Here is a 27,147-nt window from a genome sequence, read left to right on the forward strand (position 1 = left end):
AATTATTATGAAAAATGTTAAATAGTAGAATGTATGCAATGATTTATAAAGTAAATAGAGATTTTTTTCATAAATCTTATAATTCATTCTCATCGTTTCGTCAATTATTATTTATTCACTATATATGATATTATTTCATCATATTATATGCAATAATGGTACTTGTTTAATCCGTATAGTAGACGACAAAATGTTGCAGTTGATCTTAACAGTAGAGGTATACAGAAGTTTACTGTTTTACCGACATCTTCGTTTATACATATATATATATATATATATATATATATATATATATATATATATATATAGATTTATCCGCCTACACCATCATACGATAACTGACCTGTACGAGGTAAATCTGCTTAGTACAAGGTAAGGAAAGTTTTTCAAAGCAAAACCGATAACTTAAATTAATTCAAATCAAATCTCTTAAACATTGAATTTGTTTAAAAAAAATAAGAAGTCATCATTTAAAAATACTTTATTGATTACAATAATATATAATAACACTGAAAAATGAGAGTAAAAGACAATAATACTCTTATGAGTGTTCAAAATAGCGTAGTGTGTAAGATGTGTAGAAATCAAGAGTTACAAATGATTGATTATATCGAAGTTTATTCGCAAAAAATAGTCAACCTAGATTATTCTTCGTACTACTTCTATGTAAACAGTATATGAGTCATTCTACGAGAAGTCGTTCACTTTACAGTCCAAAAATCGAGCTCTTGCAATTTTAAGAGCTCACTCATCAGACCAAGTTTTTTACATGCGTTTGATCATACAATGTGTAAAAAATATGGGTGCACCTTCAAACCACAAAAAGTTACACGCTTATTACTAATTGCCAAAAAATAGGCTTTATTGCGCCCCGGGTAATTTATCACCTGGCCGAGCGAACATTATTTTTTCGAAAATAACCGTCCCTATCAAAAGTTGCAAGTAATTTAAAATAGGGTAAAAATCGTCGAAAATGAGAAAAAAAAGCCAGAATTTTCAATTTTTTTGTCGGATTTTAGCATTTTTAACGATTATGGTTTGGAAGTGGCACCCATGTTTTTTACATATTGTATGTCCAAACGCAAGTAAAAAACTTGGTCTGGTGAGTGTGCCCTCAAAATTGCAATAGCTCGATTTTTCGACCGTAAAGTGTCCGACTTTTCGTAAAATGACTCATATATGGATAAGGTAGAGCAATCAGTATGCAAGCATTATCTAAAGCGGGTAAGTCCGCTTCAATTACTTTATTCAGATATAACATAAGAGAGAAGTGCGTTTTTATATTTATTGTCGCTCACTGATGCTCTCTAATAGCAGCTTCACTGTTCTACAAAAGAAGTTATCTTGTTATTGTTCATTATGGTTATATATTGTTATAGATCACAAGCTTCTCATCAAGAATATTTTTAAAAAATTATTACGTTAAAATACTTTTATCAATATCAATATTTGAATTACAACTGATAACAGGAAAAAAGGCCTTATCGAGAGTATACTCTGCCACTTGAAAGTCAGTTTTAATCAGAGAAGAAGTCTTAATACGACATTGTTGTCTCTGTCATAAGCTAGTATAATGTGCAGAAAAGCTTTAATTAAGATATACGTATTTATATTTATATTAATAATCATAACACTACTAGTGTTTAATAGTTCAGACAAATCTGCTGATATTGATTATTCATTTCCTGATGGATTTCTCATTGGTGCTGCTTCATCTTCTTACCAAGTTGAAGGAGCTTGGAATACAAGTGGTAAATTATCTGTGTAATAATTAGTATACAATAATTAGAATCAAGCATTTTTAATTCTAAAAAATAAAAAAAAAGAATATTTATTAAAATAAGTTGTACAGGTAAAAGTGAAAGTGTTTGGGATAACTTTGTGCACACACGCCCGGAGAAAATAGCAGATCGATCCACTGGAGATATTGCGTGCGATTCCTACCATAAATATAAAGAAGATATCCAATTAATGAAAGATATTGGTGTAAGTATCAATATCATAATTATAATTAAGTTCATAAGAATGCGAACATGAGTCGTCGATAATGTTGTAAGGTAATGTAAATTTTATTATTAATTTAATTAATTAAATTATCATTACATTATCATTATTATTTAGAGTTTCGCAGATCTCTACAGAAATTTTTTTTTATTATTTTACTACACTGCGAAATTCTACACAGTTGAGTAACCTACTGTTAGATCATTGTTAGAACAATAAGTTATACACTGGTATAGAGTTTCTCAGTAATATAGTAAAAAAATAGGTGTAGAGAATATCCGTGTAGAAAATATCTGTCTAGAATTTATTCGTGTAGGAAAATACGTTTGTGTAAGGTATTTTTGTGTACAGTTAGTCAGTGTCAGACAAATGGTAACACAGTAATAAAAAGCCTAATGACAGGTGAAATGATGTAATAATTTCAAATTTTACATCATCATCGCATACTCATAGCATATAAATCTCTAGACATTAAGAAAATCCCTGGTAGAAACGTTACGCATTTTTAGCCAGTTCATTTCTAATTTAGAACGGACTGGCTAGTTTTTTAAGCAGTGACTGCCCAGTAGACTCGCCATTTTCGACAGATTTTTAAGTACTTCACTGCGCAAGAACTTTCGAGTGAAGTGAAAAATATAATATGGTAACAATTGGACGTTTGTTACTATTGTTAGCATTTAAATTACATAAAAAGTCTTGGTTGCTAAATTAATTTATATTAATTCATCTAGAATTTTTTTGCTTCCTCCTAGAGGAAGCTTTGGAATAGTAAAATTTGGAGTTTCTTCAAAACTTATAAGAGGTCAATGGGTGGCATACCTGCTCTAATGCAGGCAGCATAGTCCGATACCGTACGGTAAGCGGACGCCACTCTTAGTGCACCTCGCCTATACACGGTAGTCAACTTTCGTGCATACGATTTCACTCGCATCGCAACTGCCCATATTGGGGCTTCGTATAGCATAATCGATGTGGTTACACTGGCTAAGAGTAACCTTCGCTTCTGAGGTGGCCCTCCTACATTTGGCATCAATCGTGATAGAGCAGCCCTAACTTTTGCTGCTTCATCACTGACTATTTCCAGATGCTGTTTAAAACTTAGTCTTGTATCGATGGTGATGCACAAGTATTTGATGGTTAGTTGAGAAACGATCTCATGTTCATCCACCGTCAGTATGATTTCCTCCATCTTCTTCTTACGGGAAATGAGGATAACTTTCGTTTTGTGACTGGCTAGTTCCAGTCCCGTCGCCTTACGCTTATTTAACGTCCTTGTCGTCACCGCGTTTGATGCTTCTATCGTCTGTGATGCCTTGTCCTCCTTCTGAATGTGCTGCTGGTTCGGTGACATCTCCGCTTTTTTAGCATCAATCCAAGGCTCTCCTTGCTCTTTTCCAGCGCCACTTGTTCTCTTTCAAGCCGCTTAACCTGGATCATAATCGCCGATAAATCGCTTTTCTTCTTCCATTCTTCAATCTTCTCCCATATGCTTTCTCCTTCTCGCTCAGCATCCCGGATTGTATTCCGGATCTCGAGAGCTCCTTTTCCTGCTTTCTCTCCTTGCTCGGTTAAATTTTCCATGCTCGATAATAGTCTTCATTCCGGTATGTGTCCGACCACCGTCGATCCCCCCGTCTATGGAGGCAGCTGACATGGCCCCAACACATGACTGTAAGCGGTGACAGACTGGGAACATCATACTAGAGTATAGCACGCGATACTGCCCTAGCCCACCTCCACTCTCTCGAACCTCCCACCCCGAACAAAGTGCTTGGCTCTCTGGAGAGTTTCTGGCAGACATCAAGCAATATCACGCACTCGCCTTAGTCGATTGACCGGTACTGGCTATGTGGCCGGCCTCCCGTCTTGCCGTCAGCGGGAGCCAAAGGTAGTTCAGTTTACTTTGGCTCGCAACCTCAGATTGCCTCCCCACCCAGGATCTCCTTTTGGCAACTCACGGATCGCACATTACGGCAAACGCGGCGGCCTGATTTCATCCACGGAGCATATTTTATTTCTGCTCCACCCTCCGAAGTATACACCCCAGCGAGCTCTCCTCCATCCGCCACCCAGGGGACGCACCACATACGGGTGTCAGGCTTACCCGCGTGGTGTGTGTGTGTGTGTATGTATACCGTAATATTTCTGAAACTACTCCGTCAATATCAATAAAATTTGACATGCATATATATTTTTTGATTCTGAATTCGGAAAAAACAGTTATTTGTTATTTTTTTACTTTTTCATTTATGACCATTTTTGAATTTTTAAAAAACACTATTTTGCGTTTTTTTACCACTCTATTGTTACAAACAATTCAGCTAAAATGCATTGAAAAAAGAATGAAATTACCTACTTTTCCTCATTTGGTCCTCGGGATCGACCGCTTTGTTCGTTGATTTTTTTTTAATTCATATGTCTGAAACTAAACATCATAATCTCACGAAAAAAATCATGTCGATGGCTCACGTCATGTCAAACTATATTTTATCAGAATTTCAAGTGATTTGACTAATTATTTTTTCAATAATAAATCGAAAACTGAAAAAATTGAAGTAAAAAGGCTTTATTGCACTTGAGATTTTGGGAAAAAGTAGATATTTTATGTGTCTTGGCTAAGTTTATTGCGCAGCTTTCAAACCCCTATGGTTCTTAAGATATCGAGGTTTCAATTTTTTTTTTGAAAATTTTTTGATTCTTTATATCGCTAAAACATGTATTCAAATGCTTTAAAATTTTAATTGGCGATTAACCATAAAAAAGCTATCTGCTGCTAAAATTTTAAACTATTCCGTCAAGCGGTTCTTAAGTAAAGAGCTAAACTGTAAAAACCATTTTTCTTAAAACTTTTGCTTCTTCTTAGTCCCTCCCGATGAATTGTCCCTATGCAACATGTTTTGAGAGTAGAATTATACGGCACAATATATATTTGTTTTTTTATAGTAAAATTATACATAAGTTTTTTTAGATTACAATCTTATTCTCTTAATACGATAACTTTATTTTTACAGAGTTATCCTTTCATCAATCTCTTCTTTTTCGCGATTTTAAGAGATTTTGATCGGATTTTTCTGATTATTATATATCTTTTGCTATAAGAAAATTGCTCCTACAGCAAAATAATTAAGCTTAGAAATATTTAAAATAGCATTCACATACTGTATTTTAAAACAATATTTTATTTATTGGAACAATAAATTGCGTTGGAGGAAGCTACGTGCCAACGAATTGGCAGCGGTTTTTTTTATTAGAAAAATAATAAAATATACATTTCTCTTTTGTTTATAATCTTTGTTGTACATAATACACTAGCTTTATTATTGAAAGTTTGTCAATATGATTATGTATAATTAAAGAGGAATGGGAATGAGTCGTTGGGTTTTTGAAATAAGAAACACTTCAATTTCGCGGAAAATTGAGCGGAAAAAAAGCAATTTGAGTCGTCACATAAATTTTCATGACAATGAGAAACAAACATGCAGAACATGTGGTAAACAAGTGCATAATCTATATAAACATGAACAAGATGTGCACTCTTCTAAAAGGATGAGGTGCGAAAAGTGTAAAAAATATATAAGGAGTGGATCAATGAAACGGCACGTTGCTACTTGTGGTTCAGTTTGTACCATTTGTGATCGAAAATTTATGTCTAAGAGATATTTGATGCAACATGTTAATCACAAACATTGACATATTGTAAAATATTAATAATACAATTGAAATATAAATAAACCTTTTCTTTTGTAGTTGCTCCTTACTAAATTTAAATCATTAAAAACTTTTAAAACAATTTCCGAAATTTTCAAAATTTATTAAAATTCTCAAGTTTGATTTATATATATATATATATATATATATATACACACGCACACCGTAGTGGACGACACGAAAAACTCTATTCTCGATCTATTTCATAGGCGACAAAAATGGTCTTCCTTATACACTTGTTATAAAAAGCACGGTGTTCAACGAGGGGCGAATGTGCTTCTCCAGACTCGGATGATATTTTTCGCCCCTTGTTGTACAATGCACCATTAAAAATACTCTCAATCTTAATTATTTTACAGAAAAAGCACCCATCACAATATCAATAATCATATAATTTTCTTGAAAAAATTTTAAACTTAGTATTTTAAATACCATAGGGTCCTCATAACCTCATAAAATCATGAATATTTTCAAAATATTCTGAACTTTACTCTCTCCATGTAAAACAGTGAAAATTTTCACTATTTATGCAGTGAACGCATTTTCACTGTTGAAATAGTGAAAAAATCACTATTTTGACACCAAAATTCGGTTTAACTTTTAGAACAGTGAAAATATGACTATTCTAATCAGTAAAACGCTAACATAAATACTATTTTGTCAAATGAAAATTTCACTTTTGAATAAGTGAATCTGATTTTACTTATTCAACAGTGAACAAATGAGAGGAGCGATCTTAAAACTGAAACTCTTAAACCCACATACCCCATTCACCCCCTGCAGCAAAGTTTTAATAGGAAAAAAATTGTATTAATACGTTTGAATATTGGAGGAAAGCGAGGGCAAGAATATAATATTTATTAAGGGAGTTCTCTCGAAACTGATCCCTGGTCAGGAGAAACTAAGATTACGAATCACAAATAGATGATGTCCAGAGGGTCGCCGATGTCGGGATTCAGGGCCCGCATATAAAAAAAAGCATTTTTCGTCGATATCTCGTAAAGGGAGGCTTTTCGTGAAAAACGGACGAAATTTTCGCCCCATACATGGGGCTCGAACATCGAATTTCCATTCAAGTAGTCAATTCAAATTTTTTTTAATTTTGAGGTTAGGAATCCGTTTTTTGTTTTCGAAACGATGCGTCCTTCTTACAACTCCATAAAGCTAGAGAATGAGGTCTACAAGTGAGCCTTTTACAAAAATTTACGGAGCGCACTTTCTAGAGTCCGTCATCGCCGACCCCGAACACCTAGACACGAAAAACTATGTAGCGTACTAGATAGCTGCATACTTGAGGCATTTATTTATTCGTGAAGCAATCGTTCGAAAATATAACCTCTAATTGACGAACTCTCGGTGCTTATAGGGTAGGTAGATTTTAGGTTTTGTTTTTAGATGAAAAATTATCACCTCCGCTTGCTTTCCTTCTATGTGCTACGCATAAAAACCAAAGCTCGAGATATACTATGCTATTATTTATGGATTGCCGTTATTTATTATTAATTTTATTTTGTACATGTTGAAGTACTTAATATATCAGATATGAAATTTTGACCGTAATAGTTCAGTTTAGGTAAACGGATAGCACGCACGACTACCACGCTGATGACCCAGGATCAATTCCCGCCTCCGACTAAAAATTTAATTTAATTTCTTTGTTTCTTAATAATATAATTTTCATACTAAATTAATAAAAATTTATAATAAAAAGTCTAAAATAAATAAACAAAGAAAGAAATTAATTTTTTTTTCCTCAGTGTACATTTCTAATCGATTTAAAATCCGACATTTTCACTGATTTAAGCAGTGACCATTTCACTAATTCATTCAGTGAATAGTCACTATTTGGCAGTTGCCTACTTTTCATTGTATAAATTAGCGCATATGCACTATCAATCGGTGAAATTTCACTATTTTACACGGAGAAAGTAGTTAGCAAGTATAAGGTTTAACAAAATAGTAATTTTCAGTTATACAGGGTATACAGGGTGAGAGACAAAGAATTTGATGATCTCAATACCTTTTCCACTAATTAGTTTCACAAGCTGCAAAAAAACTTAGCCGAGGTAGGCAAAAGATCTATCTTTTCTCAAGATTTAAACTTAATTAATAGTATATATTTTAACACAAGCACGATATTCGCGTTTTTCGTACCTATTAAGCGGGCATAAAGTAACTTTTTTCAGACCGGCAGGCAAAAAACAATTTTAGCGGGCGTCGTTTATTTTTTTGCCTGCAGAATATTGCATATATGAGCAAAAAATAAGAAAAACGCCCGCTAAAATTTTTTAAAGATTTAACGGTCAATAATTACATTAAATATACGTATATGTGTTTGTGTATATGATTATGTACATATGTGTGTGTGCGTGTGCGTAAACACGGAAATCAGTACATGCGTTACAAAAAATATGGTGTGCACCAAGCGCTAAGTGGGCTTTCTGCTAAAAAAGCCTACTTTAAGCCCTTGGTACACAATATACTAGTTTACTCCCGTAATCGTACGACATCGAAAATCCATTTTTTGTTTGGTTTTCAATTTTTAGCTCAAAAACTAATCACCAAAATAGCTTAAAATTTTTATAGCAAATAGATATTATCGCTTTTATTGTCATAAATTTTTTCAAAACGTTTGACAATTTCATTTTGAAGATATTAAATTTTTTTTGAAACTCTCGTTTTTTATCGTAACAATTAAACGGAACAATCAATCTGAAAAATCTTGCAGAAAAAAGTAAACAATTTTTCGCTATTTTAGATACACTATTGTTGAATATATTGTATAAATCATATAATAAAAAAAATATTTTTTTAACAATCAAAACATCGATATAATATGGCCATTAAATGGTCGGAATCATAAAAATAATTTTTTCCGAATTCTGAATCAGGAATCATTTATGCATGTCAAATTTTATTACGAATGGTAGCGTGCTTCCAGAATCATAACGGTATACACACGCACAGCCATACGCAAGGACATTTTCTAAAAACGCATGATTCGAACTCTAAAAACCTCCAAATGCGTTTCTACAAAGTTTTAGCGAAACTAAAAATTCACGTTAACTGACGACGTTTCGCTGGTATGGTATCCAACTTCATCAGATCTTTATTGACACAAAAATTATTACGATATATGAATAACATTGTGCAAAGATTACAATGAATACAGTTACAGTAATATAAATAATTGGATACCAGAATATTAAAAATTAAAATATAAATAAATAAGTTTGTCCTTAACCTAACCTCATATTGCCTTGCTCTACCTCCGCCAGAATTTTCGCCAGAATTCTGTCCTATAACTGTTTCCGTACTCCCAAGTATTCTGCCAAATTTCTGTCATAGATTCTGCTAATCCACGAGAAAATTCGACCGATTTCGGGTAATACAGCCTTAATATTCTACCAGAGCGACTTTGAAACATTAACTGATGGTTTGAAAGAAATGTGTAAGGGCGCTTTTTGAAACAGGATCTACAAATAGATTTAATTTTTGTTAGATACTTTTTAATTTATAGACTGAATTGATACAATAAAATAAGAAAATATTGTCATGTTGCCAAACTTACCTAGGCATATTTAACACCTCTCCTTGACTTAATTGGAAATTTCCTTATAATAAATTCCATGGAGTAATTTCATCCTGGATGTCACAACTTTTTGAGGCACAATAACTTGGATGGGGACTATGGTCTTCGTAGTTCTTATTTTTCTCGACAATGGATTGCGTACCACACGACCCCTCCTGGCTGCCGTTTTTTCCTATTATTAGTGTTGAGGGTGTTTAAAGTTACCGGGTCTGGTATATTCGGCAAAGTTATAGGCTTACATAGTGGTTTCGAAATGTCTGGTATTGATGTTGGCGCTTTTTCGTCATCGCTCGAGCTAGAGTTACTGTTATTTGAAGACTCGAAATCGTCGCTGCTTGAGCTGGAGCTAGAAGTCTCAGAACTGCTGCTACTGCTATTTGATGATGATCTATTAATCTCCGTGCCAATTCCTTTTCCGGATTTTTGTAAACAAGCGCATTGAAATAATCGAGCGAGTGCTTGTTATCGGCGTTAACTTCCAAGAAGCAAGGCGTAAGTGGATGAATAACGTTATTCTTGCTGTCTACGTACCTTTTGAAGATGTTGAACGTCTGAAAATATTCACGAGTGCCAGATTCTTTGTGATGTCTAGTCTTAACTGCTCAGGAATGTAGTCGCTACCCTGTTGAACTGATGCCATTCTTCCTCCTCGATGTGTAGTTTCGTCTGAGAAAAACGTTAGTGCATTAATTATCCTTAAACTAAACTTACCTACAAAACTCTTACGATAGGAAATCATCACTAAATTGATGATAAATATAACGACACTACTACTCGAATAAGAAAAATTCAAATATCTCAAGATAAATTTTTTTGTCTTTATACAAGTTTGCAATTTCCTATTAGGTACCTTTGTTGCGCCGTGCTTTTAATAAGTAAAAAGCTACGAACCGCTGTATGTTTTTAGGAAAAATATTATTAAATCAAATTAAAAATTACACGGATCTTATCGGTTAAGTGAAAACTATAAACCAATCAATAAAACTAATAAACTAATAAATCAATAGACTACTAAATGTAATAAACCGCGATACTTATAAAGAAAAACGTACCGCTACAGTATTGGTAACTACGCGCCTTAATTTATATTTAATGATCAGTTGGCTCTGACAGGTTCGACTCTGATACTTCTCCAGTTCTGCCTGATACGTGCTCCACTCTGTATATTTATGGGCATCACTGCAGTGCTGCTATCTGGTAACTCGTCCGTGATCTGCTTTGTAATATTGAGGGTGCATCTTGACCTGACGTTAGGCTAAGTTCGTAGGGGTGGCGGGGCTTATGGGTCTTTCTTGGCACGCTCAACTGCTGCGCTGAAGGCTTGGGTTTTTATACCTGGAGTGTGTCGTAATGCGTTGCAGACATACAATAAAATTGCACCAGACGGCGCTGGATTTTTCCCAGAGACAACAGGTGTCTACCCTGATAGAAATGACCCTAAGAACTGGCCATCTATTAGGTAGTAACTAGAACTAAAAATTTACTACATATGCAGGAAAAATTACTATATTATATAGTAACGGACGGTTATACTTGCTTTGTATTAAATTTTACTATCTCAGATAGTAATTTCTATACTGAAATGAAATTTTTTTAAATTTTATTCTATTTTTTTTTGCTGGCCAATTTTACGCGATGATTCGAATATTATTATTATTATTATTGATATTTAATGTTGTTAAGTGCAAGAAATAAATGAAAGAAAGAAATTTTTTGCGGCGACGGGAATCGAACCTGGACCTCTGGCATGTGAGTCGAGCGCGCTAACCACTTACCCAAACAGTACTGTTATGTACAATATTTCAAATCTGATATATTAATCACATTTACTCATGAGTTAATATTAATAATAAATTGACCAAAATTAATAAATAATAATAGCGAATGATATTTTATCACTTAATAATACCAGATAAACAAAAAATTATAGATTTCGGTCTCTGATTACTGCATAAATCATCTTTATAACATCAAATTCTGGCATACGGAGAAATTCATAAAATAATTTTTACTATATAATGTAGTAATTTCTAGTAAACACGTAACAAATTTTAATATGTCTAACAATTATTACTATGAATATAGTAAACATCGTCATGGAGCGAGTATGATCTGCCGTTACTATCTAATATAGTAATTTTTCCTGCATATGTAGTAAATTTTAATATATAGTTCTCTCAGTGTAAGAACTGTCCAGTTACTAGCCTGTTCATAGACTCATTTCTACCAGGGTAGCTCTTACAGGGATTATGCTAGCATCTCTGTATAGAACGAAACGTGTCTAGACACGCCTTCCTTATTGTACAACCCTCAATCTCGATCCATAGGTTTAAACAATCTAAGACACGTGCATGATTATAAAGTAGGACTACGCTATTAAAATTAAGTCAATCAGTCTTTTAGTTTTTTTGCTTACTCCTAGAGAAAGCTTTGTAATAGTAAAATTTTGAGTTTCGTCAAAACTTCTAGAAAATACTTTTTGGTGTGTTCATCAATCAAGTGTTTTTAGAAAATGTCCGTATGGATATGTGGGTGTGTGTATACCGTAATATTTCTGGAACTACTCCGTCAATATCAATAAAATTTGACATGCTATATCTATTTATCTATTTTTGGATTCTGAATTCGGAAAAAACAGTTATTTGTTATTTTCTTTACTTTTTCATGTATGACTATTTTAAAATTTTAAAAAAACACTATTTTGCGATTTTTTACCATTCGATTGTTACAAACAATTCAGCAAAAATGCATTGAAAAAAGAATTAAATAACCTACTTTTCCTCATTTGGTCCTCGGGATCGACCGCTTTGTTCGTTGATTTTTTTTAATTCATATCTCTGAAACTAAACATCATAACCTCACGAAAAAAATTATGTCGATGGTTCACGTCATGTCAAACTATATTTTATCAAAATTTCAAGTGATTTGACTAATTATTTTTTCAATAATAAATCGAAAACTGAAAAAACTGAGTTTTTTGTGCCTCGATTACGGACGTTAAAAGGCCTTGATGCACTTGAGATTTTGGGAAAAAGTAGATATTTTATGTGTTTTGCCTAAGTTTATTGCGCAGCTTTCCAACCCCTATGGTTCTTAAGATATCAAGGTCTGAATTTTTTTTTGAAAATTGTTTGATGCCTTATATCGCTAAAACATGTATTCAAATGCTTTAAAATTTTAATTGGAGATTAACCATAAAAAGCTATCTGCTGCTAAAATTTTAAACAATTCCGTCAAGCGGTTCTTAAATAAAGAGCTAAACTGTAAAAACCATTTTTCTTAAAACTTTTGCTTCTTCTTAGAGGGGTGTCGTTGCGCGTCGTTAAAGTCCCTCCCTATAAATTCATGTCATACTGATATTATATATATATATATATAATTTAAAAAATTCTCATGAAATTTCCGAGGAAAATCCTAACGACCGACGTCGAAACTATCCCTTGTGCTAATCCCTACTACCATAAAACAATAAAATTACGCTCGAGTACAAACCCTGGGTGCCACCCCACCCGACCGTGTGGTCGTAATGGGCTCGGGAGTGGTCGAAAGGGGACCGATGCGACTGTCAGTGCCTGCGCCCCCTGTCCGACAGTCTACATATCCATCATAATAGAGCCATCGTGCGACTACCTGCCGAAGTCTATCGACCTTTATCCGACTTTGCTATTTACGTCAGGACCAATTTTATTAGCGTTACCTCCCGCATATATGCGGTCGTAGTGGACAGAAGAGTGGTCGAAAAGGGACCGACGCGACTGCTTTGCGCCTACGTATCCTGTCCGACAGTCTACGCAACTATTATCACGGAAAAAAAATGAGCCTGGGGGGACACCGGCACTCGTGTGCAGAATCAGGAAAGCTGAATAATGCCGATACAGCGCATACGCGTGCCATTAGGGCACACAATCGTGCCGAATGAGAACGGTCTGAGCGAATCCAATGCAGCACAGACCCGGTGCTGTTTTGGCACCAGTTTTTGCGCTACCTCGTTCGCAGCGCGCTCTCTTCGAAGCATGCGCGCGCATAGTGTCACAGAGGCATTTTTCCACTCGGTTCGGCGTGTAGCATCAGAGTTCTAGTTGTAGCTTATTATATATTTGTTATAATTTTGTTCAAAGATGTATCAGTGATAGACCTTTAAATAAAATTATGACAAATATAACAAGCTACAATCCCAAATAGTTACCAGAAAATAGCCTTTATTGCGCCCTGGGTAATTTATGACCTGGCCAAGCGAGCATTATTTTTTCGGCATTACTGAACAGCTTAGCCCGAGATCTTGTATTTGAAAAAAAATGTCGAAAATGACCTTCCCTATCGAAAGATACGAGCATTTTGAAATAGGGTAAAAATCTTCGAAAATGACGCCAAAACGAGAATTTTCGGTTTTTTGTCGGATTTTCTCATTCTAGACGAGTTAAAATAGGGTACGACGACTACAAGCAATTAAAAATAGGGTAAGAATCGTCCGTACGTATACAACGTATGTATAATACTACTTAATTAATATTTTTCGGAAATGTTTTTTATTAAGTCTGAGAGGGCATGTTTAAGGTACATTTTAAGCCTGGGTAGAGTAAAGAAGACGGTCCGGATCTTTCACAAAGCCGTGGCAAGTGACTAAAAACACTTATTTATATAGTAAAATGTCATGAATTTTGGTCAGTGATTTTGTATGGTATATATATGATATTTTTTAGTAAAAATAGTGTATATTATAAGTATTTTCAGAAGATATTTTTTGATTTTTAATTTAAGTAAAAAGACAAAAATTATATTAGACAAATATTTTTTGTTTTTTTCTAGGATTTAACACAGGCTGGACCCCTCAAGATAGGAGCATGTATAATTTTATTATATTTTTGAAAGTATTTGCGAAACACGCAAGACTGTAGGAAGGGTATGTAACATGAAGTTGATCTCATATTTTTTTAGAAGAATACGCATTTTTTATTTAGGTATGTATATATATACAATATGTACTATACGTAAACGACGCAGATCATAAATGAAGAGCTACGTGTATGTACCAAAGCACTGAATCAAGAAGTTGCGAGAACAGGTAGTTTCGTCAAGTTCTTTACTTTAAAAAATTCTTCGGCGTTTTTTCGTGCATAAATCGATTTGGCTCGCTCTCTTCTTCAGACTTCAAAAGAGGAAAACGAGGTAGATTATAAGGTAGTTATCCTCCATTCCAGAATCTTCTCCTGGCTTCTGTTGACTCGCATACAGTTTTGTTCAATTCGCAAGTATCACAGCTCACTACGTAATCAGACATTTTTCGTCTAGCAACGAAGTAAGGTAAATGGTCGTATATAGACTCATAGATCGTATTCTCCTGGTCCAGCACCGATTGGTAATATAGTTACGTGCGCTCGTGGGCTTCGAGTATATCAGAGCTGTACAACGGAAAAGTGCTCTGCAAATCGAGAAGTTCGAAACTTTTATTGAAATTGTGGTTGCGCATAGGGCCTATCATCTTGTACTTGCACTCTACTAATATATTCAGTAAGGTGCAGTTGTGGATCAAATTCGTAGTCTTCGTTTTTTTTTATCTCCTCGATGCACTTTTCATAGTAATTCCAGAGAGCCGTATACCCATTTCTCACGATGCTTTCCTCTTTGTTTTCGTTCGACGACTCGAGGCAAGTCATTTTCAAGGCCAGCGCCTTGAGCATTATCGGTGCGTACGCGTCGTTTTTTCTTGTTATCAGGTCGAATGGAGTGACGCCATCGTCATCCGCGGCAAACATGTTCAAGCCAGCCGTTAACAGAATTTTTAGTTTTTCTATTTCCTTCTCGAGGTTCTGGCCATACTCGTCGCTGAGGCCGAAACCGTGTAGGGCAGTCTGACCGCAATAGGTTTTCTGGTCTATACTCGCGCCCCGTTTGAGCAGAGTTACCAGCATTTCTGGCTTTTCACAGACGCGTCCGCCATGTACAAATTAAATTCTTTGTCGGCACTTTCTTGTAGCGCGTTCACGTTTGCGCCATGATCGAGAAAGAGATTCACCTGGAAAAAAAGCAACGTTAGAAATTTAAATTCACGCGACACGGTTTACAATCGAATCTTGCACGTTATGATGTAAAAGAGAATGATTTTACTTACCAATCTGATCCTACCTGTTGAGACGGCCGCGTGTAACGGTTGATAGTAACTCTTTCGTGGGTCCTCTTGAGGTGATATTCCTTTTTTAATAAAGTTCTTAACAAGCTCGAGATTTTCAGAATTGGCCATCGCCATGGCGCACAAGATGTTGCTTGAGTCTCGATCCTCTGCGTAAATATTAGCACCATTTTTCATCAGCAAAGAAACAAGCACATCTTCCACTCCGCTATGCATGGCTGCGTCAAGCAGCGGTGTTACGAAGCCTGAGCGCCTAGCGTTGACGCTAACCTTTTTCTCTAGAAGCATTTAGACGACCTTAATACGGCCGTACTTTACTGCCAAATGAATAACAGTGCTTTTATCGAATTCTCGAGCTTTTAACTTGGCTCCGTTAATGATCAAAAGGGTGATCAATCTTTCGTTACCCTCGGAAGGGTACATCCGCAATAGTGCATAGAGCAGAGTTGATTTGACGTCCAGGTGGTCGGTCGAACCCCTAATTTTGCAGAGCTCATTAATGTTAGCTCCGCTGCGTATGAGCAGCTTGGCTGACTGATAGTACCCGCTTAATGAACATAGCCACAAAAGCGAGGGCTCATCTCCTTCTGGAATTAGTGAAGCGAGCTCGGGTTCTCGCACAATCAGTTTCATAATACTTTTCTGTCCCGGTCTCGTGGGTTCAGAAATGAATGTCCTCATCTGGCCACTAGTTAGACCGAGCTCCCTGAAGACGTTGTCGATTGTTTTGCTTATTAATTTGTCCCACACTTCGATCCGTGGATCCAATATGCGAGGGTCCATGAAAGAGTTATCAAAGACGTATCCATCACTCCTATCGCTACGGAATTTGACGTAATAGCCGCACATTGTCGTAAGGTATCTCTTGGCGATTTGATTTGTATGCTTGCTGGTGTCCTGGAAAAAAAAGAGTATATTTCTTTTAACTCTATTTCTTCTTTTAATAATAACGCAGTATGTATATAGTTCGAATTTATGTGCAAAAGTTCTACTTACAGCGTCTAGCGGTCGTCGCTTTATTTCATGATGATCTTAATAAGACTCACTCACTTGTCACTTTAGATCTCAGCCTTGGGTTCTCTTCACTTATTGGCAAGAGCACCTTTCAGGTTTACGTGCTCAGATCGACTGATGGTATTCCCTGCTGCACAAAGGCTCCTCCGGCTGCACCTAGTACCCCCTCCCCCACCTCTCCCCACTACTGTTTTTGACTCCGCCCACGCACTGACTTAGACGCATGCGCACTACATGAGCCAATCATAGGGTGCCTTCCACCTAGCTTCGGGAATGTGCCGTAGAAATTGCGCAGTCGTCTTTCTGCGATTTGCTTTCCCAGATACACTTAGTTTTTACTGTGGCACCAACTTAAAATAAACAAATCGCAGAAAGACGACTGCGCAATTCCCACGGCGCATTCCCGAAGCTATAGGTGGAACACACCCTATCTTGGCTTCATCAAGACATCCGGTCATGACTTTTATAAAAGGAAAGCTAAGGAAAGGATAAGGATACTAAAATTCCTGCATATGTCGAGTTTGTCCCTCGATTAGTGAAAAGAATACCAAAAATTCCGAGTGCATTTTGCTTGGCAACTTTTAAATGCGCCTTGCATCTTTTTCTTTAGTTTCTACGCGTAGATTATTTAAAGCCGAACGCTGAGCTCTCCTGAGAACGTATAAGTAAGCATCCCTCGACCCGAATTCTTCACGCATAGTGTAATTTACGCGATGCACACGCGCGCTTGAGATTTTCGGCAACATTGCGAGCGATAAAGCGTCTGAACAAGAGCGTCGAGTCGTGCAAGGACTTTTACATCTTCGCGTGCAAGGGCTGGATCAGACCTCGTGAGATCAGCTGAGCTTGTTACAAGAGGAGCTCAAGAATCTCACTGTATATCGCTCGAAGAACCGTGGATATCGGTGCAAATATTTTTAGCAAATTTGATAACTTCAAAAGAAAAAAATTCTCGTTTGAAAAATGCGCGTATGCTCTCTAGATGACAACACTAACTGACAAAACAAAAGAGAAATAAAAAAACACGTCTTTCATTTTAGAGATAGAACAAGTATTGCCAGGGTTCAGCGAACGCTATCTGCTCGACCCGGAGTGTTTCGGTGCCGAGAGCTGATCACGAGTACAAGTAAAGCCAGTGCTCGAACTGATCCACGCCGGCGAGAGGAGCGGCGACTTTGTCGAGGAGATTGTGATATTCGTGCGTCTTTTTACTATTAATGACGAAAAAAATGGCGCATACGTACTATTTTATAATAATAGTATAAAAAAACAACAAACAGTGTTGTCATCAACAAACAGTCATCCTGCAGCCAGCATCCGAGCCTGTCGACCTTACGTTGTCTATTTTCGGTGGTCGAACGATTAACAACAAAGAAGCTCACGAGAACCCTTTGAACGTGTCCACCAGTTCAACTAGTTCAACCAGTTCAACCAGTTTAACCAGTTTAACCAGTTTAACCAGTTTAACCAGTTTAACCAGTTCAATCAGTTCAACCAGTTCAACCAGTTCAACCAGTTCAACGTGTTCAACCTGTTCTACGTCGTCCGGTCGTCGTCATCATCATCATCAAATAGCAGTAGCGGCAGTTCTGAGACTTCTAGCTCGAGCTCAAGCAGCGACGATTCCGAGTCTTCAAATAATAGTAGCTCTAGCTCGAGCGATGGCGAAAAAGCGCCAACATCAATACCGGACATTCCGAAACCACCGTGTAAGCCTATAACTTTGCCGAAGATACAAGACCCGGTAGCTTCAAACACCCTCAACGTTAACAATAGGAAAGAAACGGTAGCCAGGAGGGGCCGTGTGGTACGCAATCCATTGTCGAGAGGAGAAGACCATAGTCCCCATCCAAGTTATTGCGCCTCAAAAAGTTGTGACATCCAGGATGAAATTACTCCATGGAATTTATTATAAGGAAATTTCCAATTAAGTCAAGGAGAGGTGTTAAATATGCTTAGGTAAGTTTGGCAACATGACAATATTTTCTTATTTTATTGTATCAATTCAGTCTATAAATTAAAAAGTATCTAATAAAAATTAAATCTATTTGTAGATCCTGTTTCAAAAAGCACCCTGACACATTTCTTTCGAACCATCAGTTATTGTTCCAAAGTCGCTCTGGTAGAATATTGAGGCTGTATTGCCCGAAATCGATCGAATTTTCTGGTGGATTAGCAGAATCTATGACAGAAATTTGGCAGAATACTTGGGAGTATGGAAACGGTTCATTAAAATTGAACTTAAAACACAAAAAATAACAACTCTATTATTTATTGTGCACGACTTGAAATACACGATTACTACGCTACTTTCTGGCATTAAAAAGGCCCTTCCATGCTCTCGTTACGAAAAATACGTTGTACATGTACATATCATAAAGTTCTATACTTTTTAATTTTTTTCAAATGGTCAAAATTGACAAAAATTTCAAAACTCAATATGCATGAAAACGGGTTTTTACAGGCACTTGTCAAAAAAAGTACAGTGTGCAACAAGGGGGGGAGGGCAATTTCTACCTCGGGTGAAATTTGATTCAAATCTCACCCTCATTCCCCCCCCCCCCACCCCCACCCCCCTAGTTGCACAATATACTATTTTTTTAAGTTTTTGGAAATTTTATAAATTCTTTAAAATTAAACTTTAAACACAAAAAATAACTCTATTTGTGCACGACTTGAAATCCACGATTCCCTACGTTACTTTCTGGCGTTAAAAGAGATTCTTTCATGCCCTCGTTGTAAAAAATACGGTGTGTACCACGGGAAGAAAGCGTATCTCATACTCGGGTGAGTGTTTTTAGCACTCGTCTACGTCTCGGGCGCCTTCGGCACCCTCGATTCCGACTCGTGTTGAACACCTCCCCCTCTCTTAAAATAGCCTGTTTTTCCCATTGATGCACAATGTACTATATTTATTATCCATCAAACAAAAAATTACATAAACTGTATAGAATTATATGTATAGAGTAAAAACAATTTTGATATTAAAGTATAAAATAATTATATAAAATAATTTAATACATAAAATAACAAAATTATCAAAAACACATTTTTTTTAACTAAATCAAAACTTATTATACTTACTTGAATAAATTATAAAACCATATTTATAAGGTTTCATTTCACCTGCGAATCAATATAAATAAATAATATAGCAGTGATTTACGTGTTTTTTTCCAAGATTTTTGAAATTCTATTTTACTTTAATCTGATGCCCTACTTTTATTCTAAATCTCTTTTATTTTTGATGGCGATGACTGTTATCTCTGTACATTTAGGTAGTTAAACAACTAACATGGCAAAATCACTTTCTTTCTAAGTATCAAATAAAACTATTTAAGTCTGCAAGGTTAGTATTTAATAATACTACTACGCGCACTTGTCTCTAGTCAACTAGAAAAAAACTTATTCACAAATAACAAAATATTACATTATTTATTACTTATCTTTATTAATAAATTTCGTCAGCACATGTTGGATAGAACTTCTTTCGGGATCGCATGTTAAATTTACTTTATATATTCCTTTTTGGACCAATATCCATAAATTTTCGCTGAATATTGGATACTCAAGATTGTACATGTGAAATGCTTTAAAGCAATATATCTAAAGCATAAAAATACCACTTACTTTATAGAGATTTTTTTATCAATGCAAACATAAGCGTCCTGAATATCCTTAATTGCGCCAATAACTATGATATATGGTTGGATTGGTAATTTTTGTGCAACTGCTTTTTCTCTTGCAGTGGTTTTTAGCCGCAGAATATCACCAACCGCCTATAACAAATATTAAACAGTCGTATCTTTTTTAAATCAAATTTTGGCCACATAAATAATATGATTGACAACAGTTTGAGTCAAAATATATCATAAAATAATTGTTGAAACTAACGTCTGCGATTTTGAAGATACTATATTTTTTGATAGTCCAATGGATGACCGATTTCCCTTGGATTTTTTTCATCGACTTTGATGGGTACATGTGCAAAAAAATGTAAATTTAATAACTTTGAACAAAATTATACAAAATAAATATAAATTAATATAATTTGACTTAATGAAATTTCTTCAGTAAGTTTTTGATTTAAATCTACATCTATTGTTAATGATACGTTAGGTTACTTCACATTCTTAAAATCAAGGTTAATTAATTCATATCTCTGATGGACATGATCATATAATTTGCAAGATTTGAAAATATTTGTCAAATTTTTAAATTCGTCTTGACGTATTCTGGAAGTTTCTTCTCAATGTTTCAAAACAAGATCCCAAGGAACTTCGTTGACTGCAAGCCAATCAATACCCTCTTGGATTTCTTGATTTTCATCGTCATTATGGACTCTAAAAATTTTAAGGAAATAATAAACAACTTGTTTTTATACATAAGTTAAAATTATTATGTTAATCTTTTAAAAATACTGTTATTAGATTCATCTTTTTTTCAGTTTCTTCTACTAATAATTTTTCTAAGCGTTTGTTCTTGCTATTTCTATTTTTGTATATACTGATCAATTTGCCTTTGGAAGGAATTGACTTGTTTTTTTCTATTCGTGTTGCTTGATTATCCAAACTTTTTATCGTATTCCCTTTTTTTTACAAGTGGCTTATAAAAAGTTTTAGCAGATTCCAAAGGAAACAATTCTACAATGCTATGAGCAATCTTTTGTGCTGATATTATCTTTTCTTCTTGTTCATTATTTCTGTAATAATAGCACTGCACATTTTCTTTCTATTCTTTTCTTACAGCTTATGCGAATCTCATATTTTGAGGGAACTTGCCTACCTGTGTCACATTCTTGTAGAAGTTGTTGAAGAGGTTTCAAAGTTTCTAACTCACAAATATCGACGAATGTTGCAATATTTGAAGTTCTACTACTGTTTTCTTTTTCTGAGCAAACCTTCTTTAATGATATGCTTCCATACTTTCATCTTCCTCTCTTTCTCTCTATACAATAATTTTTAAAAAGGCTTTTATCCAGTACGAAATTGCATATAACAAAAAAGAAAGTGAAGAAAACCAAATAGTATGCAAATAAAATTATAATAATGATGTCTTTTGTTTATTTCCTCTTTCGAATTTTCATAATTTTTTCAATAAAAAAAATTTTGCTCTGTCGCATATTGCAGTAATCAAGCTATTTATCAACTGTTCAGTCAACTTTGTTATTTTATTAGCTAACTTTAAAAATATTAAATCTGAGTATTTTATATAAAGAAAGTCAATCAGAATTTTTTATTACAAAATTTCTTAATATTCATAAAATTAAGATCTACTTAGAACAAGTAGAAGAAAACTTTTTCTTAACACAATCACTGATATATTTAGCTTCTTCAAATATTTTATGATATTACGTATATATGTTTGTTGTAATCTAAAAAATTTTAGGTTGAAACAGCCAACTTCAATGCTAAGACCTAAAAATGTTCAGGCCTAAAAAATTTAAAGCCTAAAATTTTCAAGGCCCAAAAATTATAAGGCCCCCAAATTTTTTCCGCCTCATAGATAATGTTGTATTGAGAAAAGATGTGAATGGCTTCACGGCACACATTAAGTACTTTAATATAATAGTAGAAGTAGATAGTAGATAATAATATTATTGTGATACATGTATGACTGTTCTAATTATATAAGTTTTTTATTTATAATATATTTTTATATACCAGTTGGCAGTTCTTTGACAGTGGCAGCATTTTCCTAGTCTGCTGGCCAGTCGTGCTACTTCCTACCAGGGATGATGTACATATGTATATAATCATAATCGTGCTTTTCTTTAAATGATTTCAGATAAACCATTATAGATTTTCTTTGAGTTGGGCTCGAATACTCCCAACGGGTTACTCTAAAGACGTTAACAAAGAAGGTCTTCGTTATTATCACAATATTCTTGATGAATTAGAAAAACATAAAATCGAGCCTATGGTTACTATATATCACTGGGATCATCCACAGAGTTTAGAACGATTGGGTGGTTGGATGAATGAATTAATGGCAGATTTTTTTGCTGATTACGCAACTGTTGTATTTAGAGAATTCGGACATCGAGTAAAAATGTTCACTACCATCAATGAACCGTATATATATTGTATTGTAGGCTACAAAACCTTACGATTTGCTCCAGGTAATAAGGGACCCGTAGATTTTTGTAATAGATGCACGAAAAAGACCCATTTTCGCGTATACAAAAGGAATAAAAAATTTTCTTTATTCTTTCACAGGTCTTAATCTAAGTGGTTGGGGTGCATATCAGTGTGTTCATAACATGTTAAAGGCTCACGCTATTGCTTATCACATTTATGACAGAGAATTTCGTAGCCAACAAAATGGTAAAATCGGAATCATCATGCCATGCTTTCAGCATTACAGTAAAGATAAAAATGATTTGGTGTCTACAAATATTGCTTTTGAGTTTCAATGTGGGTGGACTGCGCATCCAATTTTTTCCAAGGATGGCGATTATCCAAAAATTATGAAGCAAATGATCGCAAAAAACAGTAAACTCGAGGGTCGAAAAAGATCCAAACTACCCACGTTTTCTAAACAATGGATTGAATACATTAAGTAATTAATAGATCTATATTACCACTATGTTAAACTTTTGCGAGTTTTGTAAAAACTTTAAAGCAATGTTCTTCAATACATCTTTAAATTTAATAATTGATAGAATTTTAAGTTTTTAACAATACTTTTAGAGGAACTTCAGATTATTTTGGACTCAATCATTACACTGCTGATTTGGTTGAACCATCACCTGAAGCAGCAGCATTTGATTCTCTGAATGATGACGGATTACTTTATACAGTAGATGAAAAATGGCTTTCAAGTCAAAGCAAATGGCTAAAGGTTTGTCAGATTTATCTAAAAACTTTATCAAATTTAAAAATTGATTGTAATTTACTGGTTGTATATCTAGGTTGTTCCTGATGGGTTAGGAGAAATTTTAAGACAGATTAAAAATAGGTACAACAATCCTCCTGTTTATATAATGGAAAATGGAGTCTCAGATCCAAACACTGTTAACGATACAATTAGGATTCAATATTTGTATGCATACATGAAAGAAATGCTTGTTGCAATGAAAAGAGATAATTGTAATATAAAAGCTTACACAATATGGAGTTTCTTAGATAGCTTCGAATGGGATATGGGTTACGTGTTAGTTTCTTTAAAGTAACAATGGTAGATCATTCTTTTATCATATATTCTAATAATTAGAATAATACTTTTTTTCAGAGATCACTTTGGACTTATCAGTGTCGATTTCAACGATCCCAACAGAAAACGAACACCCAAAAAGTCAGTTTCGTGGCTGAAGTCAGTTTTAAAGTCTCGTAAATTAATGCCTATAATAGATTACACCTAAATAGTATTGATAGTTCAGTTGCATGTTGACTCCAAAAAGTATTTTATTGCTGCTTTTTACAAATATTTAAATACAAATAGAAATTTGTTTAAGTACTTGTATTTTTCTAAATATAAAAATAAGCGTGATCAAATCCATGCAAATGGCAAACATTTTTGGCAAAACTCGACGGCATGCATATCATGATTGTCTAAGAACTAAGAAGCGAATTTACTACATTTAATAAATGTTACTTAATATTACATTACTAGAATTCAAATACGCATGTAAAGTGCTTCAATTTGAAAAATTCCTTAAAACAAGAGATTTGTTTTCTTCGAAAAGAGCGACAAATAATCAAATTTTCGATGTCAAGTTATTATTTTCACTTTCCTAGTAAAAACGCTCAATCATCATTATCTAACGATTTACCATCTTCGTGAGTGTTAGCCATCAAAATTCAGTACCGACTATCCGCGAATCGCGTGTGTTCCGTAAAAAATCTCAAAACTTAAATTATGATAAATTATGCAGTGGGAAATCAAAGATTTGTGAGATGAAACAAAAAATACAATTTTTAGCAACTCAAGACAAATATCAATTTTTATTTACTCTGACAAATTATTTTAAATGTCAAACAATACACTATATATTAATATTCGCTTAAAATGATTATCATATGTAACATAGTCGATGATTTCGACAGGCTTTAATTTTATATTTATGTACGTTTACGTTTACAATTAGAAATTGTGAACAGCAATGACATAAACATTTACCATTGCGCCAGAATATCGTAAGAGTATTTGTTTAATTTTCATAAGCATTAATCAACTAAATCTGCATTCTGTGTACAGTATATGAAATGTAAAAGCTAAATGATTCATTGTATAATAAAACTATTTTCTGAAGCATAATAGTAAAGTATTTCGAGTATCTTTTAGTTTCCATTTGATCCCGTAGTACCTCAATGCTATATATGTTTCTCGTAAGTCGTAAGATTTTGATCTAAATAATACGGTATGAATGGATATCGTTACTTCCAAGTGTCTTTGAAATATATTTTATTTTCTCAGGTTCTAAGAGATCAATGGCTTGTAACTATAAACAGATGCTCGAGGATTCGATCCTTACAGATAGGAAAAAACTTTTTTGCAGCGTCGAATCACTCGCACCACACGATCCAAATCCGGTTTAATGAATTTTTCTTTCTGACATTACTTTGAGTTTCGTGATTGTAATATACGAATATGAGTGGATTTATGGATAAGGATCAACTTGGCGACGTCTTTCCGCGCGTGTCTTCGATGGGCAGTGATCGACGTTTCGGAAAACCAGCAAGAAAACCTGACAGAACTCAACACACATGTTGCATAAGAGCGTAAATAACGCACTCATCCTGTAAAGCTCGCCTGGAATGTTCATCATTTTTAGTTTTATGTGTTCACTTTTTAACCGAAGTGCTCAACAGAGATATATCATCTCGAGACTCGACAAAATTGTATATTTTCTTTCTTGTTTCCTCTCTTTTTTAATACTTAATATGATATTCTATATACGGTAACTTCTATATGACAGTAATGATTATATATTATTCTGTTCATCAACGGAGAAATATATATATATATATATATATATATATATATATTCGTTAAAACATACATCTCATCGACTTAGCAACGTAGTACTCGCAACACAATACTTTTTGCTTTTTTGTTTTACTTTGACAGTTTTATCAGACAGTCATTCAGTTTCTCCTCATCTTTTTACTTCGCAACGTTTCAACCTCATCTCTTTCACTTGTACTTCAATCGATAATTCGAAAAATATCTCGTCTATTTATTATATATGCATAGCTTTATGAGATTGTAAATAGTTATGTTTTTCTTTCTTTTATTTTACGAATACTAAAATAGTTTTTTTGTTTTATTGGCTCACGTTGTCCATTAAAATACAACCTTCAGTATTTTGAGAGCGTCTTTCGCCAGTCACGAAGATATGTGGGTATACGATGAGATTTGACTGTATTATTCTTCAAAAAAAAGAAAGTAAAGAAAATAGTAGCTGCTTTTCTTTAAACTTTCGTTTATAATCATTTACAATTTCAAGAAATTTTCTTACAACAAGGGAATAAAGACATTGAAACATCAAATCAACGCCACAATACATTCGTTAATTCTTTTATATATATAATTGACGGTGTTTGGTACATCATTGATCTATGAACGTCAATTGAATTTTTTTGTTTCGTTCGTTTCCGCTTTTTTTTTTAATTGACTATAGACAAAGAAACGAAAGCTCTCGGAAAACGATGAAATCGAGAATAAAAAGTATGCGGCGGAAACAGCAGTGCGCAGATAATTAAATCGATTCTCTCGGAAGCATAAAGTAACAATTTGCTAAAAAGGAGCGTAAAGAAGCGTTAGAGTCAGAACGATGAGGGATTATGGTCGCGCAATCGCAGTACAGAGCATTAGGGCAAAAGGTGCAAGAGGCATTTTTATGATAGATAGCGTTGTGCCCACAGTCGATTAGTGCTTTCGGCGCGATCCCGACCGTGAATTTCTCTCTATCGTACATATTGTTATGTTAAACTTTGTCGGATTTCCACTAGCAACATCTCTCTTTATTCTCTCATTCTCACTCTGTTTACAATGTCATCCTCTAGTTTTAATCGGCTGTCGGTCCGTGTGATATTTGTATATGGCGCTGTATCTTCGGGCATAGCCGTTGAGAGCGGTTAGAACGAATAAACGTCGCCTGTGCATGCGCTGGTTTGGTGCGTGTCTGCTTGAGATGTTTTCGTGCTGCAAAGCACTTAGTAGAACGTCTTGCCAAATATGAAGTTGCCGGGCGTGCTGGGATCGTCCGTCGAGAAGAACTGCTGCCAGAGCTTCTCAAACTTGTCGCGTGTCACCTCGTTGCCCTGAAAGCGCATTAGATTAGTTTGGCGGTGCACAGCCGCGGTCCTCGCTCATGTATTTATTTTGTACACGGGCCAAAGGATCGCCTTCCGATCTTAACGGTTCATAAGTTTTGCTAAGACACCGGTATAAGCTTTGCTTTAATGGAACGTTAAACTTGTTATCTCTAGAGTTTGCCACTATTATTCTGTACGTTCTTTAGAAAAAACAATAACTGATGCTTCATTAAGTGATTGCGTTAAAATAAGCAGAAGAGTAAAATAACTTTAATGAGAAAGACGTAGGCTATAAGCGTGCTTTTTGCCACAGTCAAAAATCTATCAACTTTTCTTTGAAAAAATAGTGGCCAATCATTTAAAAACTTGATAACGAGCGAAAAATCGTTGGAAAAAATCAATCATACATTTAATTGGAGCACGAACAAAATATACTTTTT

At 34.7% G+C, this 27,147-nt stretch overlaps 2 protein-coding genes across 2 annotated transcripts in view; one reads left to right on the forward strand and one right to left on the reverse strand.

Moving 5' to 3' along the window:
- The first annotated feature begins 1,513 nt into the window (after nt 1–1,513).
- Nucleotides 1,514–24,704, forward strand: LOC100116664 (myrosinase 1-like). The gene is made up of 7 exons (XM_016987289.3): nt 1,514–1,751; nt 1,853–1,986; nt 22,233–22,566; nt 22,664–23,006; nt 23,138–23,288; nt 23,359–23,600; nt 23,679–24,704. Exons 1-7 carry the CDS (start codon nt 1,574–1,576, stop codon nt 23,806–23,808), a joined length of 1,512 nt encoding a protein of 503 aa, XP_016842778.1. The 5' UTR covers nt 1,514–1,573; the 3' UTR covers nt 23,809–24,704.
- The window catches only part of LOC100116701 (calexcitin-2), a 64,938-nt gene continuing 62,152 nt past the window's right edge, over nt 24,362–27,147 (reverse strand). Inside the window, exon 7 of the mRNA XM_001601079.6 lies at nt 24,362–26,713. Within this exon, the coding sequence (XP_001601129.2) occupies nt 26,606–26,713 (108 nt within the window). The 3' untranslated portion in view covers nt 24,362–26,605. The remainder of the gene's footprint in view (nt 26,714–27,147) is intronic.

Source organism: Nasonia vitripennis, assembly GCF_009193385.2.
Source record: "Nasonia vitripennis strain AsymCx chromosome 3 unlocalized genomic scaffold, Nvit_psr_1.1 chr3_random0004, whole genome shotgun sequence".
Classification (NCBI taxonomy): Eukaryota; Metazoa; Arthropoda; class Insecta; order Hymenoptera; family Pteromalidae; genus Nasonia; species Nasonia vitripennis.

Coding starts and splice junctions, on each gene's coding strand:
- LOC100116664 (XM_016987289.3), top strand. CDS start 1,574: ATGTGCAGAAAAGCTTTAATTAAGATATACGTATTTATATTTATATTA. Junction 22,567..22,663: donor AACCTTACGATTTGCTCCAG/GTAATAAGGGAC, acceptor ATTCTTTCACAG/GTCTTAATCTAAGTGGTTGG. Junction 23,289..23,358: donor GTCAAAGCAAATGGCTAAAG/GTTTGTCAGATT, acceptor TTGTATATCTAG/GTTGTTCCTGATGGGTTAGG.